Source organism: Alligator mississippiensis, chromosome 16 (assembly GCF_030867095.1).
Source record: "Alligator mississippiensis isolate rAllMis1 chromosome 16, rAllMis1, whole genome shotgun sequence".
NCBI classification, from domain to species: domain Eukaryota; kingdom Metazoa; phylum Chordata; order Crocodylia; family Alligatoridae; genus Alligator; species Alligator mississippiensis.
Genome location: NC_081839.1, coordinates 31,789,337 through 31,804,501, shown reverse-complemented (window position 1 = coordinate 31,804,501; position 15,165 = coordinate 31,789,337). Strand labels below are relative to the sequence as shown.

The window sequence follows — 15,165 nt, the reverse complement described above, 5'->3', positions numbered from 1 at the left end:
TCTGTCTGCATCACCTTAGACTCTGTGTGCTCGAGCCTTCTGCGTAGTATTCTGCTAAGATCTCAACCTCTGGCAACTTTTAAAAGCAGTTTCTGAGACTAAGCAACTGCTTTGCTGAGCTTGTGCATCCCTAGCTACCTGTCACACTGGACCCACAAGCATTAAACCAAAAGGCAGTGCTCCAGAGCCAAAGCTACTTATATGGTGGTATCTCATGGCTTAAGGAAGGGCACAGACAGGAGATTTAAGCCTAGAAACATGACCTAAAAATCCAGAACTATGACATGGAGCATCTACACCTTCATTAATGCACCGTAATTATGGTGTATTAAGTTTAGAACCTGTAATGACAGGAACTAAACGTAATGCACCATAATTGGTGCTACTGTGCATTAGCAAAAATGTTTTTTTTGTGACATTAAGATGTGTAGTAAACTAAATCTACTGCACATTAGAGCATTAGCATGGGTTTTGCCTGTCGCACTAATGCACGGTAGAATTAGTCTACTGCACTCAGAGAGTCTCACGTAGACGCGTCCAGAGACTCAGTACAGGCCCAGCTGACTTAAATACAGTAAATACTAAGAAGCCCAGCATTGCAAGTTTGATAATTGTTCTAAAAGGCAGGGATCAAACTGGGTTGTAACATCTATGCTACTGAGGTAAGGCAACAAACACTTCATAAAGTGCAAGTGGTTCACATTGACATAGAAAATGAGCGTTGAAGGGACCTCAGGTCGCATCTAGCTCAGCCCCAACTACAGCATCCCAGCCAAGGCTTTGTCTAACTGGGGCTTAAAAACCTCCCAGGATGGAGACCCCGCCACCGCTCTGGGCCACCTGTTTCAGTTTTACTCACTTTGTGAGAAAGTTTTTCCCTCCTGATGTCACTCCCATAAGTCTTTGAAGCCCTGCAGATTCATATTGTTTCTACTAGCCAATAATAAAGATTGCAAAAGGGGTTGCAGATGACTCATGTACAGATCTAGCGCTTCTTACTGTACACGAAGCGATAAGAGGAACAGACAGCTGAGGCCAGACTTTTCTAGGTAGGAACAGTCAACTCTGACGTGAAAGGAGTGATTAAAAGTGTGGCAGGTCTGTGTGTCCTCTCTCAGATATTCTGATAACATCTGCTCCTTTTATACCACAAATATAAATTTTAAGTCAAGAAACTGAGTGGATTAACAATGTATATTGATATACATTGCTGTGTTTGCTGGTTCACCCAACAGCAAAGCACAACTTTTCGTCTTCAAGCACTCCACTCATAGTGCTGCCTGCCCTGCATTAATGTGGACTTGGAAACCTTTACACAACATCTATAGATAACTGGGCAAGTCAGTGCAGATCACTTCCCCTCTTAGACTTCTAAAAAAAACAGAAGTGACTGTAATCTGCCAGACTCACGCATCTTAGAAACAGGAGGTTACTATAGCTCAACTTTCTGAATTATTTATTTTTAAATATAGAACAAATGACAGAGGATGGTGTTGGCTACAAACCAGCCATCTCAAAGGTCTTTTACACTTTAAAAAAAAATGTGCATTATTAGAACGCCATTATAATGCAAGGCAGGGTCCTGGCCAAGGAAGGGTACATACCAGTAACTGCCTGATACTGGCAAGTGAATTAAGAGTCAAGCAAACCCTTTTCTTTCCAAGACAGTGCACGTTGTCCACTTATGGTTTTGGGGGGAGAAAAAGGGAAAAAAAGAAATTGTTCATGTCAAATGCGTTGTATTCAAGGGGCTTTTTAAAATCATGTCAACTTTAGCCTTCCCATAACTGGCTTTGCCACCTGGCTGATTCAGACGCTCCATAAACACTTTATGGAAAGGTTTTGGGCAACCAGAGAAATCCTGCCTTGTAAGCTCCAGCTGCGTCAGTTGCTGAACCAGAGCTTAGTTTCAGAGGCTCAAAAATGCACAGATGTACCAGGAACACTGCGTAAGCTACTGTGGAATCAGAAAAAAAATAAATGCCTTAAACTTTGATCATTTGAGTTATAAGATGACGTAACCGCTTTGTGTAGAATTGCTGGCTCTGTACAGTAGAACAGATAAGGGAAAGTGTTTGTTCTTTGTAACTCCTCTGCAACTGCTTCACTCACCGCGGCCTTGAAGACAGCAAAAAGTATGTACAACTCCAATTTCCAGGTGCAAGAAGGAGGTTTGTGAACTAACCTCGCCTACCCCATAAGTTTCCATCCTGATTTTAGAACCTGGACCTTTTCAGCCTCCGGAACAGAAGGTTGAGAGGCGACCTTGTGGCTGCCTATAAGTTCAACCACGGGGGCACAGAAGGGAATTGGTGAGGTTTTATTCACCAAGGCGCCCCCGGGGGTTACAAGAAATAATGGCCACAAGCTAGCAGAGAGCAGATTTAGACTGGACATTAGGAAGAACTTCTCCACAGTTCGAATGGCCAAGGTCTGGAACGGGCTCCCAAGGGAGGTGGTGCTCTCCCCTACCCTGGGGGTCTTCAAGAGGAGGTTGGACATGCATCTAGCTGGGGTCATCTAGACCCAGCACTCTTTCCTGCCTATGCAGGGGGTCGGACTCGATGATCTATTGAGGTCCCTTCGGACCCTAACATCTATGAATCTATGATTACAGCAAAACAGTAATGAAGTAATGTTATAGCCGCTTTTCATGCTAATTTCACTATATGATTACGTGAGTTGTAAGTGACTGTTAAAAAGTATATAATTTTGCTCTTGGGGGGGACCCCTTCCAAGTGCTTGGGAAATCCATGTCACTTTGGAATCCCCCCCCTACAGCTGTAGTTTTTTTTTGAATAAAAGCTTCTGCTGACCTGACCCAAAAGCATGCTGCGAGTGTTTCCATGACACTACACGTGTAACTGAAGTTCTTCTAATGGAATTAATTCCCACTTACACATGGAGACGATTTAGTGGAGGGTGGGGACGGGGGAGACAAAATGGGTTTATTGAATAAACAAATTGCATGGTAGTGCTGACCAGAACATCCTCCTGGCATCACACAGCAACCATGTAGCCTCTTACCTTACAGGGATCCTGGTTTTCTCTGTTTTAAAAAAAAGTCACAAGGTCTTTGATTAAAACACCCCAAATCCATGTTTTTCTGCAATTCAAATGAAACGCCACTATATATATGTATAGGTATCAGTTGAATGCAATGTTTTATTGATATACTTATGATTTTAAAGCACTTTGGAAGCCTACCAGTGCCTCATCACTATAATAAGATAAATTCTAAATACCAGCACATTTTGCTGTTTGATTTGGGGGTTGTTTTTTTTTTTTTACCATGGAAAATTAGAGCTCCTCCTGCCCCCTTCACTCACCAGGATGCAGGTCCAGCTGCGACTGTGCCCCCCCCCCCCCCCCCATGTCACACTGAGCAGCCGATATGCCAGTGCCCCTGACTCCCCACCCACAGCCCCACAGCCCTGTTGGTGCCTCCCACTCCCCACCCACAGACCCCCCCAGCTCTGCCAGAGGGGGTCGTTAGCTAACAGGATTACAGGGCCAGGAACCCAGGTCTGCAGCCCCCTGCTCCACTCCCCCCACCCCCAGCAGTGCAGGAAGCAGCAGCTGCTGCAGCTGAAGCAGAACCCAGCCCCCCCTCCTTCACGGGTGGCACAGCTGGAGCACAGCAGCTGCAGACTCCCCACCCACTGGGGACTTCATCGTCTTAGAATGAGAAAAATCTATGTTTTACTGTGTTTTCCTGTGGTGAGCAGAAAACCCAGATCCCTGCTCATGAAGTTAGAATAATGTCAAGCACAGCAACCAAGCTAATTCCCAAAGAGGGAAGAAGGAATTTTGGGATGAGATTAAGCATCTGTTGGCCAATGAATTTAAACATAAAACGATGAAACAGCACAGACCTCACTGGAATCTCCATGAACATACTTAGGAAAGAATGGGCCAGGGAGCTGGGTGTGGATTAGGATCTCTCGCCTACAAGAAATCATGGCAAACATATGGGTTGAGTTTCATAATAATGGGAAACAGTTTATGGCTCCTAAGACTTAATCTACATCAAAACACTCTGTCCTCCTATAACTAGATGACATTCAACACTGCATTTCCGCAGCGCACTCCCAAATATCCAGTAAGAGTGAAAACCGGAGTCTATGTTTTGGTTTTAAAACAGTTACACCAACAGCAGGAGCAACGAGAATACTTTAAAATGATTGGGGAGAGAAAACAAATGCATCAGGGACAGACACACTGTCTTCTGTAAATTCTTTATTGAATGGATTAACAACAACAAAGTGTCCCTTTTTCACACCAACTCTCAGGGCCCCCTCAGTTACACGAGGCAGGTTGCACACACACTTGATGTAATCTCAGGAACAATGATTCAACTTTCCACAGGCACATTTTCTTTGCAAAAATCAGGCTGCAACCAACTTAGCCAAGATGCTATTCTAATGGGAAATAGGTTTCAGCCATATGGGATTATTGCTGATGTAACCCTAGTAATTCACCCCAATTTACACCTGAAGCTTCGTCAGCATCCAGATCACTTCAGTCTATTCTTCTCTCCTAGCAAAGTGCCACTGAGCTCTTCTTGGGGGGTTAACTAACTGCCTGTTCCCACCTCCTCCACTTAAAAAAAATTCTCCCTCATTGAATGCTTTAATAATTAGATGATGAAGCAAAGGCATCAGTGAACAATCATTTTGTGCTGGAAGTTCAGTGGTAGGTTAGAGGCTCCACAGCATAGCCACCGCCTTGCAGATGCCCACGTTCATACAGTTGAAGTAGCAGAGGCCTGTGAAGGTCATAGCCGACAGTACATGCAGAAATCCTTTGGCTACTATAACCGATGCTTCCCCATGGACATAATCAGTTATAATCTGGTAAAGACCCCTGAGAAAGAGAGAAACATGCTGAAAACAGAGCATACCAATCCCTGGGAACATCTGCCCAGCTTGCCTGAGCACTGTCTCTGGAGGAGCCAACGGCCTCCAGCAATTCTCCATCAGCATTTTACAAGCAGGAATTGAGCCCCGACACCCTCAGCCTTCTCCTGCATCACACAAAGTTCTTCCAGGGAAACTGTGTCCGCACCCCACAGCCAACACAACCCTGCCCACAAAAACTGCAGGGAGATGCAGCTCCTGTTGTTCAAGAGACCTGGAGTGACTTTGGCAGCAGGCCCAGAAACAGACCACCCTCAGACTCTCACGTTCCTCCAGCAGCCAGGGCTTTCTCAGGGAGCACTTTGCCCTTGTGAGCACAGCGTTGCATGGGTGTAAACCAGACCTGATGGTTGTGCTTTGCCACCAGACTAGTGTAGGCAAGGGTCTGGTGCTTGCTGCCTTTCACTGAGGTAAGATCCATGCTCCACTTTATGGGCAGCTGGGGACAGAGGACAGTTCTAAAGGTAACCTGAGCAGCAGTATCTAGGATACAAGCAGCTTAACACAGCTCCTTTAAAGAATACAATATCCCTCACAAATGGCAGTGATAGTTTGAGACCCGATGGTTGCACTGCAGAAGAAATCAGAGGAAACCCTATGCTTCCTGCATACAAGTGGCATCTCCCAGAAACATGTAGGAAATCCTGCGATTTTGCCCTCTCTCCTGATCTCTGGCAAGGCCAACCAAGCCTCCAGCATTCTTTAAGATGCCTCTCAAATGGCGATCCTGAAACTTCAGCAGGGATCTTGGCTGTCAACCTCTGCTCAGTTGTCTCCTGAGGGTTTCTGTGCTACCGAAGCACTGGTCACAACCCAACAGTCACACCGCTTCATTGTCAATTGTCACAACTACGTAAAGTCAGCTGGCTTTGTTATTGATTCTGATATGGGTACATCAGCTGGACTAAAGTTAAGCGCTGCCCATTCTGCTTGCTATAACTGCCAGCAGTTGACACCAAAAAAGCCACCAAACAATCCACTGTCACAAAAAGTGCAGTTTTCCAAAATAATATTTATGACTACACTTGAAACTTTCCTCGTCGTCTCCTGCCACATCATGTTTCCGTACAGGAAGCAGAAAGGGGTTTGGCATTCTTCTTCCAGATAAGGCTTTCTAACATGGGTGAAGCCTGGCGGTACCTGGGACACACCTGAGATTGAAGAACATTGAGCCAAGAGGTCAGCAGGTCCTAGAATCCTCCTGCAAGGGCCAGGTTGGCAACTGATCCTTTATTTCATATTTCAATTATCCCCTGCCTTTGTGGCAGGATTACATCAACATGAACTTGAACGCCAAAGACACAGCAAGTCTGGACTGGCAGGCACTGCCTTGGAAAAGGTATGAGCTGATTTAGGATCAAGAGTGTTGTGCCTTTACTGGATCCCGTGACTTCCCTCACTGTGGCCAGAAGCCCAGGCATCTCGTCTGATCCAGGTTAACAAGCCATCGTAGAGACCTCACAGCATGCATTGCACTAAAGCAGTTGCCACAAGGGGAAAAAACAAAGAGGAAACTTGCTGGGTCTACTTTTCCAAGACATGAGTTTTGTTACCTTAAGATCATCAAAAATAAGGGAAATTGAAGGGGTCCTTAGAGTGTGGCTATCACAGAGACACAGGGGAGGAGCTGGGGAAGTCAAGAAGCCAAAAAGAAGTAGACAAATGGGATATTCAAGATACTAGAGCTCAAACAGCTAGAGCTACACAGGTAGCAGATCAGAGCCATGGATCTGAACAGCACCCACAGATGTCCTGCATACTGCCCCACAGAGCCCAAAGTGGTCAGCGTGTGACTCAGCCATTTGACTCTGCCTCACGTGGCAGGGTCAGCCAGCAGGGTTTGTTCTCCCGGGGAAAATTACTGGCCAGCAAAGGGAGGCATGAATTTAAAGGGCACTGGCCTCTCATACCAATGCTCTCAGTGTCCGTTCAAATGCTTTTGTGCTGTACAGCTTACCCCCCACCAAAGCAGTCACCTGCTTCAGTCTTACTGGGTGCTGAAAGTGGCCACACATGGAGTTAATATGCAGCAGCTAGTGGCCTTAAGTCTACATCCTAGCGTACTGCACTGCAGTTTCCCTGTACAAGCAAACCTTGACCTGCCAAACTGGGTGCAAGACCCTAGTGTCTTAAGGTTTCTCATGCAAATTGAACTGGGTGTTTACCTACTAACTTGCAGATTGAGTTAGCACTGCCCTTCCTGGGGTGGCTCATAACCACGTGGGGAGAGCAGAAATTCCTGCCTGAAGGTCTAAATTCAGCTGGGTTTTCAGCAGAGCCCCAGCTGAGAGTCAAGGGAGAACACAGCAAGAAGAACAAAGCTCTGGCACTGCACTGGCCACCAGCACAGCCTCTCCCATTTGTCACTGACTTAAAGATCTCTTCCTTTGAAGGTGTTCTACCAGGGTGGGGATGTATTCATACTCCCAGCCAAAAGCAGAAACTGTAATAAAACTCCTGGGCTCTAGCCAAGGGTGATAAGATCAAGAGTCCACTGCTACAAGAAAGAAGGAGAACACACCTGATGCATATGAGGCAACAGCACAGAAACCCCAGTGCTGCAAAGCTGGTACTTTTATTTTAGTAACAAAAGGTTTGGCTGCCCTGCAGGAAGCTAAGGCCATAGCTCTGTGGCAGCAAAGAGTAAAAGGTGTGCTCTTCACTTGGATTAAAAACAGCAATGGGAGAAGGACAACTTGGGTTTAAACTTAGATTGGCAGCTCAAGTTAAAGAGGAGCTGGTGGTGGATTCTAAGTATTGCTCTCTCCACCCGGGTTTGCCAATGAGAGTTCAAAATGTACCTTTTGCCACTGCATGTTCAGGTGAAGATTTAAGCCCCTGTGCCCATGCTTTAGAAGTGGGGAGTTTCTTATTACCACAGGAATTTCCCAGTGATGAGACACTAAGGGTAAGTAATGTATTTGCTTTTCCAGAAGACAAGCTTTGGAAGGGACAAACCAAACACACAGCTCTATTGCATGAGGTTTGGGGAAAGTCCCTACCCGATTGTTAAGAGGGGCATTTTGCTCCGGATGTCTCAGTACTGAAACACTGTCCTGCTTTCTGCAAGGTCAGTGTAAGATTGAAGGACTAATTGAAACGCGGCTGAGAACAGCACGCATGCACTTTCCCTCCAGGAAGCTCTGAGAGGAAAGATCCTGGTATCAAACCACATTAGATCACATGGAACTTTCCACAAGTCTGTTGAGTCATGTTGCAGAAATGCAAGATGCAGATACCTCTTCAGGCACATGCAGAGTTGTAGTGGTTAGAATTTCCTGTGGCCCCATCAATTGGTGAAATCCTTCCCGGAGCAATTGCGTTTTAGAGGAACAAACAAGCGGAACCCACATTTAAGCTCTCTAGGGAAAGCCCTCACCACCGTCAATGAGCACAGGGTTTTCCGGCACAACTTTGAAAAGACAGAGAACTTCTCTCACGTGCCTGATATATAGAGCCCCCTTCATCCCAGAGCATCGGTGATGTGCTTTTCAGCCTGATGCACAAAGTAGATCCAATCGGTTGCAACTGGTACCTGGGGCACTGCATGGTTCCACCGCTTTCAAGGTATCTGACCTACTGTACGAATGCCTGCACAGCCAGGTAGGCCAACTGCCATCCTGGGCACGTGTCCAACAAGACAGAAATGCAGCCAGTGAAGGGGAGACATTGCTAGATTAACCTATTCAGTTAATGCAGTTAACAAACAGCTACCTCACATGGGCCAAAATATATGGAGGAAAAATCAGGTGCTCGCTAACGCATCACCTGTGGTCACTAAGCCCTTCGCCATGCAGGTGCCAAATACCAACGAGCCTGGGCTACATCAGAAAAGCATGGAAGGTTGTACTCTGCTTTAGTTTCCATGCTGCTCTTCACAACACAAGCAAGGACATATCCAAAGGTAACCACGGAGTTCATTCCCCCTGGCTAAAGTACCAAGATAGCTTCTTTGAGTAAGAGCACCCGAGGGCCCAATTACTCTGTAAGCAGGGAGCTCGTGCTAATCTGGGCATCCTGCCTACCAGACAGACAAGCTATCCTACAGCTGCAGAGAGAAATGCTGTGTACCATGGTGACAACAGTTGCAAAACTCCACTTTTTGAGGGATTTCATCATCCATGTTGATGTCATCATGGACACAAATGTCTTGCTTCAGGCAATCTCTGCACGCATGCCTGCACAGATATCAAGCCCTGCCCTGGTTCAATCCCAGCACCACCAAGAGCTGCCTAATACATCCAGACAGGCCTTCTACCAGTTTTCGCCAGGTTAAAAATTCAGCAGCACTTTAACACCTGCACTGTGTATAGCAAGAAGTGAAAAACCCTGCACCCAACCGAAACTGCAGGAGGAATTCAGTCAAGTGAAAGGCAATAAAACAGGATGGACTCTGGCCAAGACTCCAAGATAAATATCCTGACTCAGAGAAACACAGACTCCTCACATGCACAGATACCTGCGTCTTTGATTTTTCACCAGGCCCAAAGGAGACCTTGGATAACATAGAGCTCCAAGGCTACGCTGAGGCCTTCACTCTGCACCAAGACAGAGGGAAGAGCACCCCTTTCGCACCCCAGGTTTCTTTGGAGGGATCTCACTTCAGATCAGATTCTATCCTTGTGCTGCTTTCATAGATGTGCTCAGAACTTAAGGTCCTACATAAACCATAAGACAATGAATGCTAGCCAGGGGCAGTTAACAGTCACAGAGCCTCCTTAGGGTTTCTGTTGCTTGTAAAATGTGGAATATGGAGAGAGAGCGAAGTGTAGGAAATTGAGGAGACAAGAGGCAGCCCCATAACGAGAACACCTATCCTGCCCTGTACCTGAACAGGCAGTGCCAGAGGAAGGTCCGAGCTGCTGCAAGTCTGGTGGAGGCTACAAGAGGCCAGCCCCTAGGACTCGGGGAATGAGTTTTTGCATTTTACCAGGCATTCTACCCGAGTCAGAAAACTGACATTAAGTGTACTGCTTGACTCCATCTCTAACCACAGCTCTGAGCTCAGAGAATACCTCTGGTTATTGGAACAGCCACAAAAACTTCCATCTCCAGTTCTGCCAGTCCTCTGTGCTTACCAATGACCATGAAGAGTGAGGATCAAAGCCAGTGAAAAGTCCACGACAGGTCCTGGGTACACATAGGCCGCAGGAAAGAGACCCAGCAAGATGACACTGACAACTCGCTCGCTTGTCCAGTGCAGAGACACAGCCTTGGAGGGGGCTGGAGTGAAAAAAAAAAGCATTTTCAGAGGGCAATTTCTGCTTGCAGGGTTCCAAGCCAAGCAACGGCTCCTCTGTCTGAGCAGTTTCACATGTGCTGCTTAGCTGGCAATGCTAGGAGGTCTTCAACTCACTCCTCCAGAAGGGGTTGTCTCCCGTATTGTCTAAAATGACACACTGGCAAAAGCCCTCTTCCCCCTGCCCGTCAGCTTTGTACAAAGGAAAGTTCCATCTGTTAGAACAGACTGAAAATGCAACAGCTGAAGTCAAAGCAAAAGAGACCTTTTAGTTTTGTGGCCCACTGTCCTATAGTTTCATAGTAGTTAGGGGTCAGAAGGGACCTGAATAGATCACCTAGTCTAACCCCCCCCGCCACTGTTTGGAGCACACACTGGGATCACATGACCCCAGACAGGTGATTATCCAACCTCTTTTTGAATTTACCCAAGGTAGGAGTGAGGACCACTTTCTTAGGAAGTTGGTTTCAGATCCTAGCCACCCTAATAGCGAAAGCGTCTCCTAATGTCTAACCTGAACCTATTCTCCAGCAGCTTCTGGCCATTATTCCTCGTCACCCCAGGTACTGCTGGGGGGAATAGGACCCTTCCTGTTTGCTGCTGATCTCCCCTAACGAGTTTGTAGGCAGCCACCAAATCCCCCCTCAGCCTCCACTTGCTGAGGCTGAACAGGTTCAGGTCCCTCAGCCTCTCCTCATATGGCCTGCCCTGTTGCCCTCCAACCAAGCGGGTGGCCCTCCTCTGAACCCTCTCCAGGCAGGCCACATCCTTCTTAAAGTGCGGTGCCCAGAACTGGACGCAGTACTCCAATTGTGGCCTGACCAATGTCACGTAGAGGGGGAGTATCACCTTTCTGGACTTGCTGGAGATGCATCTGTGGATGCATGACAAGGTGCGGTTGGCTTTGCTGGCTGCGGTCTGGCATTGGCGGCTCATGTTCATCTTGGAGTCAATAATGACGCCAAGATCCCTTTCTGCCCCTGTGCTCACAAGGGGGGAGCTCCCCAGCCTGTATGTGTGCTGTGGATTCCTTCTCCCTGGGTGCAGCACCCTGCATTAGTCTATATTGAAGCCTATCCTATTACCATCTGCCCACTTCTGTAGTCTGTCTAATTGCAGCCTCTCTCTCCCTTCAAGCGTGCCTACCTCTTCCCACATCTTGGTGTCATCGGCAAACTTGGACAACGTGTTTTCCACCCCCTTGTCCAAGTTGCTGATGAAGATGTTGAACGGTGTAGGCCCCAGGACCAAGCCCTGGGGGACCCCACTGTTCACATCCCGCAAGTATGACCCGTCCACCACCACTCTCTGGGTGCGCCCCATCAGCCAATTTTTGACCCATCCAACTGTGTAGGCATCGATGCCAGTCGCTCAGTTTATTAATGAGAATGGGGTGAGAGACAGTGTCGAAGGCCTTCTTAAGTCCAGAAACACTATGTCCACGGCGACACCATCATCCAGGGATTTAGTTATCTGGTCATAAAAGGCCATCAGATTGGTCTGGCAGGACCTGCCTTTGATGAACCCATGTTCATAGAATCATAGAATTGTAGAAGTCGGGTCGGACGGGACCTTGTAGATCTTCAAGTCCAACCCCCTGCCTGGGCAGGAGGGAAACTGGGCTCAAGTGACCCCAGCCAGATAGGCATCAAGCCGTTTCTTAAAGCCCCCCAAGGTAGGAGCCAGCACCACTTCCCTTGGAAGTTGGTTCCAGATCCTAGCCGCCCTGACTGCGAAGTAGTTCCTACGGATGTCTAGTCTGCACCTACTCTCCAACAACTTGTGGCTGTTATTCCTTGCTATCCCGGTGGGTGCTAGGGGAAACAAGGTCTCCCCCAAACCCTTCTGGTCCCCCCTAGTGAGTTTATAGACAGTCACAAGGTCCCCCCTCAGCCTTCTCTTGTGAAGGCTGAACAGGTTCAGGTCCCGTAGCCTCTCATTGTAGGGTCTGCCCTGCTGTCCCCTGTTGATTTCCCCTGGGTGTGATCTCCCCTGCTGGCCCCCCACAGATGTGATCCTTGGTAATTTTTTCAAGGATTTTCCCCAAGACCGATGTGAGGCTTATGAGCCTATAGTTTCTCGGGTCCTCCTTTCTCCCTTTCTTTTAGATGGGGACCACATTAGTTAGTTTCCAATCTCCAGGCACCTGGCCCGTGGATCACAATCGCTCGTACAGCCGGGCCAAGGGCAGAGCAATGACCCCAGCCAGTTCCATCAATACTCGTGGCTGGAGGGCATCACGGCCCGCAGATTTAAAAATATCCGGCCCTTCCAGAAGATCCCCAACTACTTCTGCGCAGACCCGAGGCCTGGCAGTCCTATCCTCAAGACTGCCCCTACCTGCGGTGGGAGAGCTGTCCTGGTCCCTGTCCAAGAAAACAGGGGCAAAGAACTTGTTAAAGATTTTGGGTTTCTCGTCTAGTGTAGCCACAAGATTACCATTTGAGTCTAACAGGGGCACTGCATTACCCGGTGCCCGCTCCTTACTCCCAATGTATTTGAAGGACTTTTTGTTATCCTTAATCCTGGTCGCTAGCCTGAGCTCCACCCCCGCCTTGGCTTTCCTAATGGCCCTCCTACACTCATGGGCCAAGGAGGAGTATTCCTCCTTGGCGATAGCCCCTCTCTTCCAGCAGATGTACGCCCCCTTTTGGCCCTCAGGCATTCTTGAATGCCTTTGCTGAGCCATGGGGGTTCCATAACAGGCCCTAGTACACCCGCTCAAGGACAATTGTAGTGGTTTGTTCTAGTGCTTAAATATTCACAAACTGCTTGCAACCACAGACTTCACTGGTTCTGCTTTCTATTCCTGCTCAGAACATCACAAAAGGAGAGGATGAAAAGCCGGGCAATGTCTGGAGAAAATCCAACAAGATGCTTGGGCTGCATTTTCAGTTCTGCTTCCAATTCACTGCACAGCCCAGGGCAAGCCACTGACCTGCTCTGTGCCGCAGCTTCTCAGTGAGGGCAAAATTACAGAGCATCGATTGTGAAGTTGCGTCTAGAATATAATACACGCATCGGAGCACCTGTCTAAATATTTGACTTCGAACAGTCTAAAATCATAACGTCATACAGAGATTTAATTTGAATTGTACCAAAAATCAAATTAAAACATTTCTCCACTCTGCAGGGTAAGGGAATTCAGAACATTTTTGCTACAGCGCTGGAATGAAAGTACGTGCAATAAGGCAGCTGTTGAGAGCCGAGGCTTGCGAACTAGCCGTTACCAAACGCAACTCCAAGGAAGGCCTACCACACTTTAGTTCTGCTCCTGTGAGCACAGTGTTCACTGAACACTGGTTTTTCAGTGTGCTCTAACACTAAAACATCACTGGGAAATTCATTTTATCCTATGAAAAAGAACACTGAATTTTTCAGCCCTAGCAAACATTAAGCATCATTTTAAAAAGGAGACATGAGAATTCAGGCAATACCAATTTCCACACAGAAGTCAAAGGAAAAGCCACCAAACAGCTCATCAGTTTTTCTAGCATTCACAGATATATTCAGATACTGCAAAAGGTGGTTCTGAAATCTCAGGTTTAAATGCTGTGTGCACATGTGGAAAATGTTACTCGTTTAAACCACACCATTTATGACACAAGAAACAGAAATGATACCCGGGGGGGGGGGGGGGGGGGGGGGGGGGGGGGGAGGAATGATTGGGACAGACCATAAAGGGGAAGCCCAAATATCAACTAAAAACAAAAGCCGACGTTCTTAATCAAATTTTTGTGCATCGAGATGAACACGATTAGATGCGGCAGAGGAAAATTAAACCCAGAATCACTAGGTCTGAAACCCCAGGCACCCCCACTTCTAACGACGTACCAACAGTGTCGGCAGGTGTGTGGATTTGACGGGTCAGAGTCAGACGATCAAAGGTGATCGGAGATGCAACAATGGGTCTGGTCAAAAGGATCTTACTCAGAAGAACTGTAAAACAGAACCAGGAGTAAGTAATACACGTTTACACCACGCCCAGAGTTAAAGTTAAAACCCCGGAAGGTTAATTGCAACAACTGGCCCTTCAAAAAGAGTCAAACAAGAGGCCATAAAATCCTGCCTGTGAGAGCCCGGAGCACTCCCCGAAATGGGGAAGTCAGGTTCCTCCTGAATTCAAGGGAGGTTTCGAGAAATGACTCACAGTATTTACAAGGCTGAGAACCACGTGCTCCAGGCTTTCTTGACCCATTGTTTCACACTGGAAACCACAAGCACCCAGAAGTTTAAACATATCTCCAGCCACAACATTGCTTCAAGACATCTACAAAAGGGAAAGGCCGTAACCACCCACGTCACGTCCCGTCAGCACGACAGAGACAGAGCCTGCAGGGGCAGGACAGTGTCGAAATCGCACCCTCCCCGAGAGGTGACAAGGGTTCAAGGGGAAGACGCTGCTCTGCCTCTTCAATGCCCAGATCCCACAGGCCGGTGCGGGGTCGAGGCCCCTGAGCAGTTGCGAGGCCCGCTGGGACCTCGAAGCCAGCAGAGGGTGGAGGAAGCCAGACGCGCGCGCGTGTGCGTGCGTGCATGTGTGTATGCGCGCGCGCGCGCGCGCGTCGGGGCAGCAGCGCCACGCATATAACGACGCCAACAGCTCTGGCTGCAAAGGACGTCACCCTTAAAGGGCTCCAGGGAGGAGTGGGGCCGGCCGGGCGCCTTTGGGGGACAAGGGCAGCGAGGCAGGGACAGGAGGGGAAGCCCGCGGGGGCGCCTGCACACACACACAGGGAAACACACGTGCACCCCTGCATGCACACACACGCGGGCACACCCGCACAGCCCCCAGGGGCCGACGCGGGGCGGTTAGTGGGGGGGGGGTCTGCGGGCGCCCCGCACTCACCGCGCCCCACCACCCGCGCCGGCCCCGGCCGCAGCCGCAGCAGCAGCCCCGCCCGCGCCCAGCTCGCCGCCATCATGTTGCCGCCGCTTCCTCCCCGCCGCGCCCCAAGGACACGACAGCACCCGGAAGCTGAAGCGCGTCTCGGTGTCGCACTTCCG

General features: G+C 48.5%; 1 protein-coding gene across 1 annotated transcript; it reads right to left on the bottom strand.

The window, feature by feature from the left end:
• Positions 1–4,222: 4,222 nt before the first annotated feature.
• SDHD (succinate dehydrogenase complex subunit D) lies at positions 4,223–15,115 on the bottom strand. The gene is made up of 4 exons (XM_014600842.3): positions 15,008–15,115; positions 13,993–14,097; positions 9,998–10,142; positions 4,223–4,866 (listed from the first exon to the last, which is right to left on the bottom strand). The coding sequence occupies exons 1-4, from the start codon at positions 15,081–15,083 to the stop codon at positions 4,701–4,703; spliced, it is 492 nt and encodes a 163-aa protein (XP_014456328.1). The 5' UTR covers positions 15,084–15,115; the 3' UTR covers positions 4,223–4,700.
• Between the last annotated feature and the right edge of the window lie 50 nt (positions 15,116–15,165).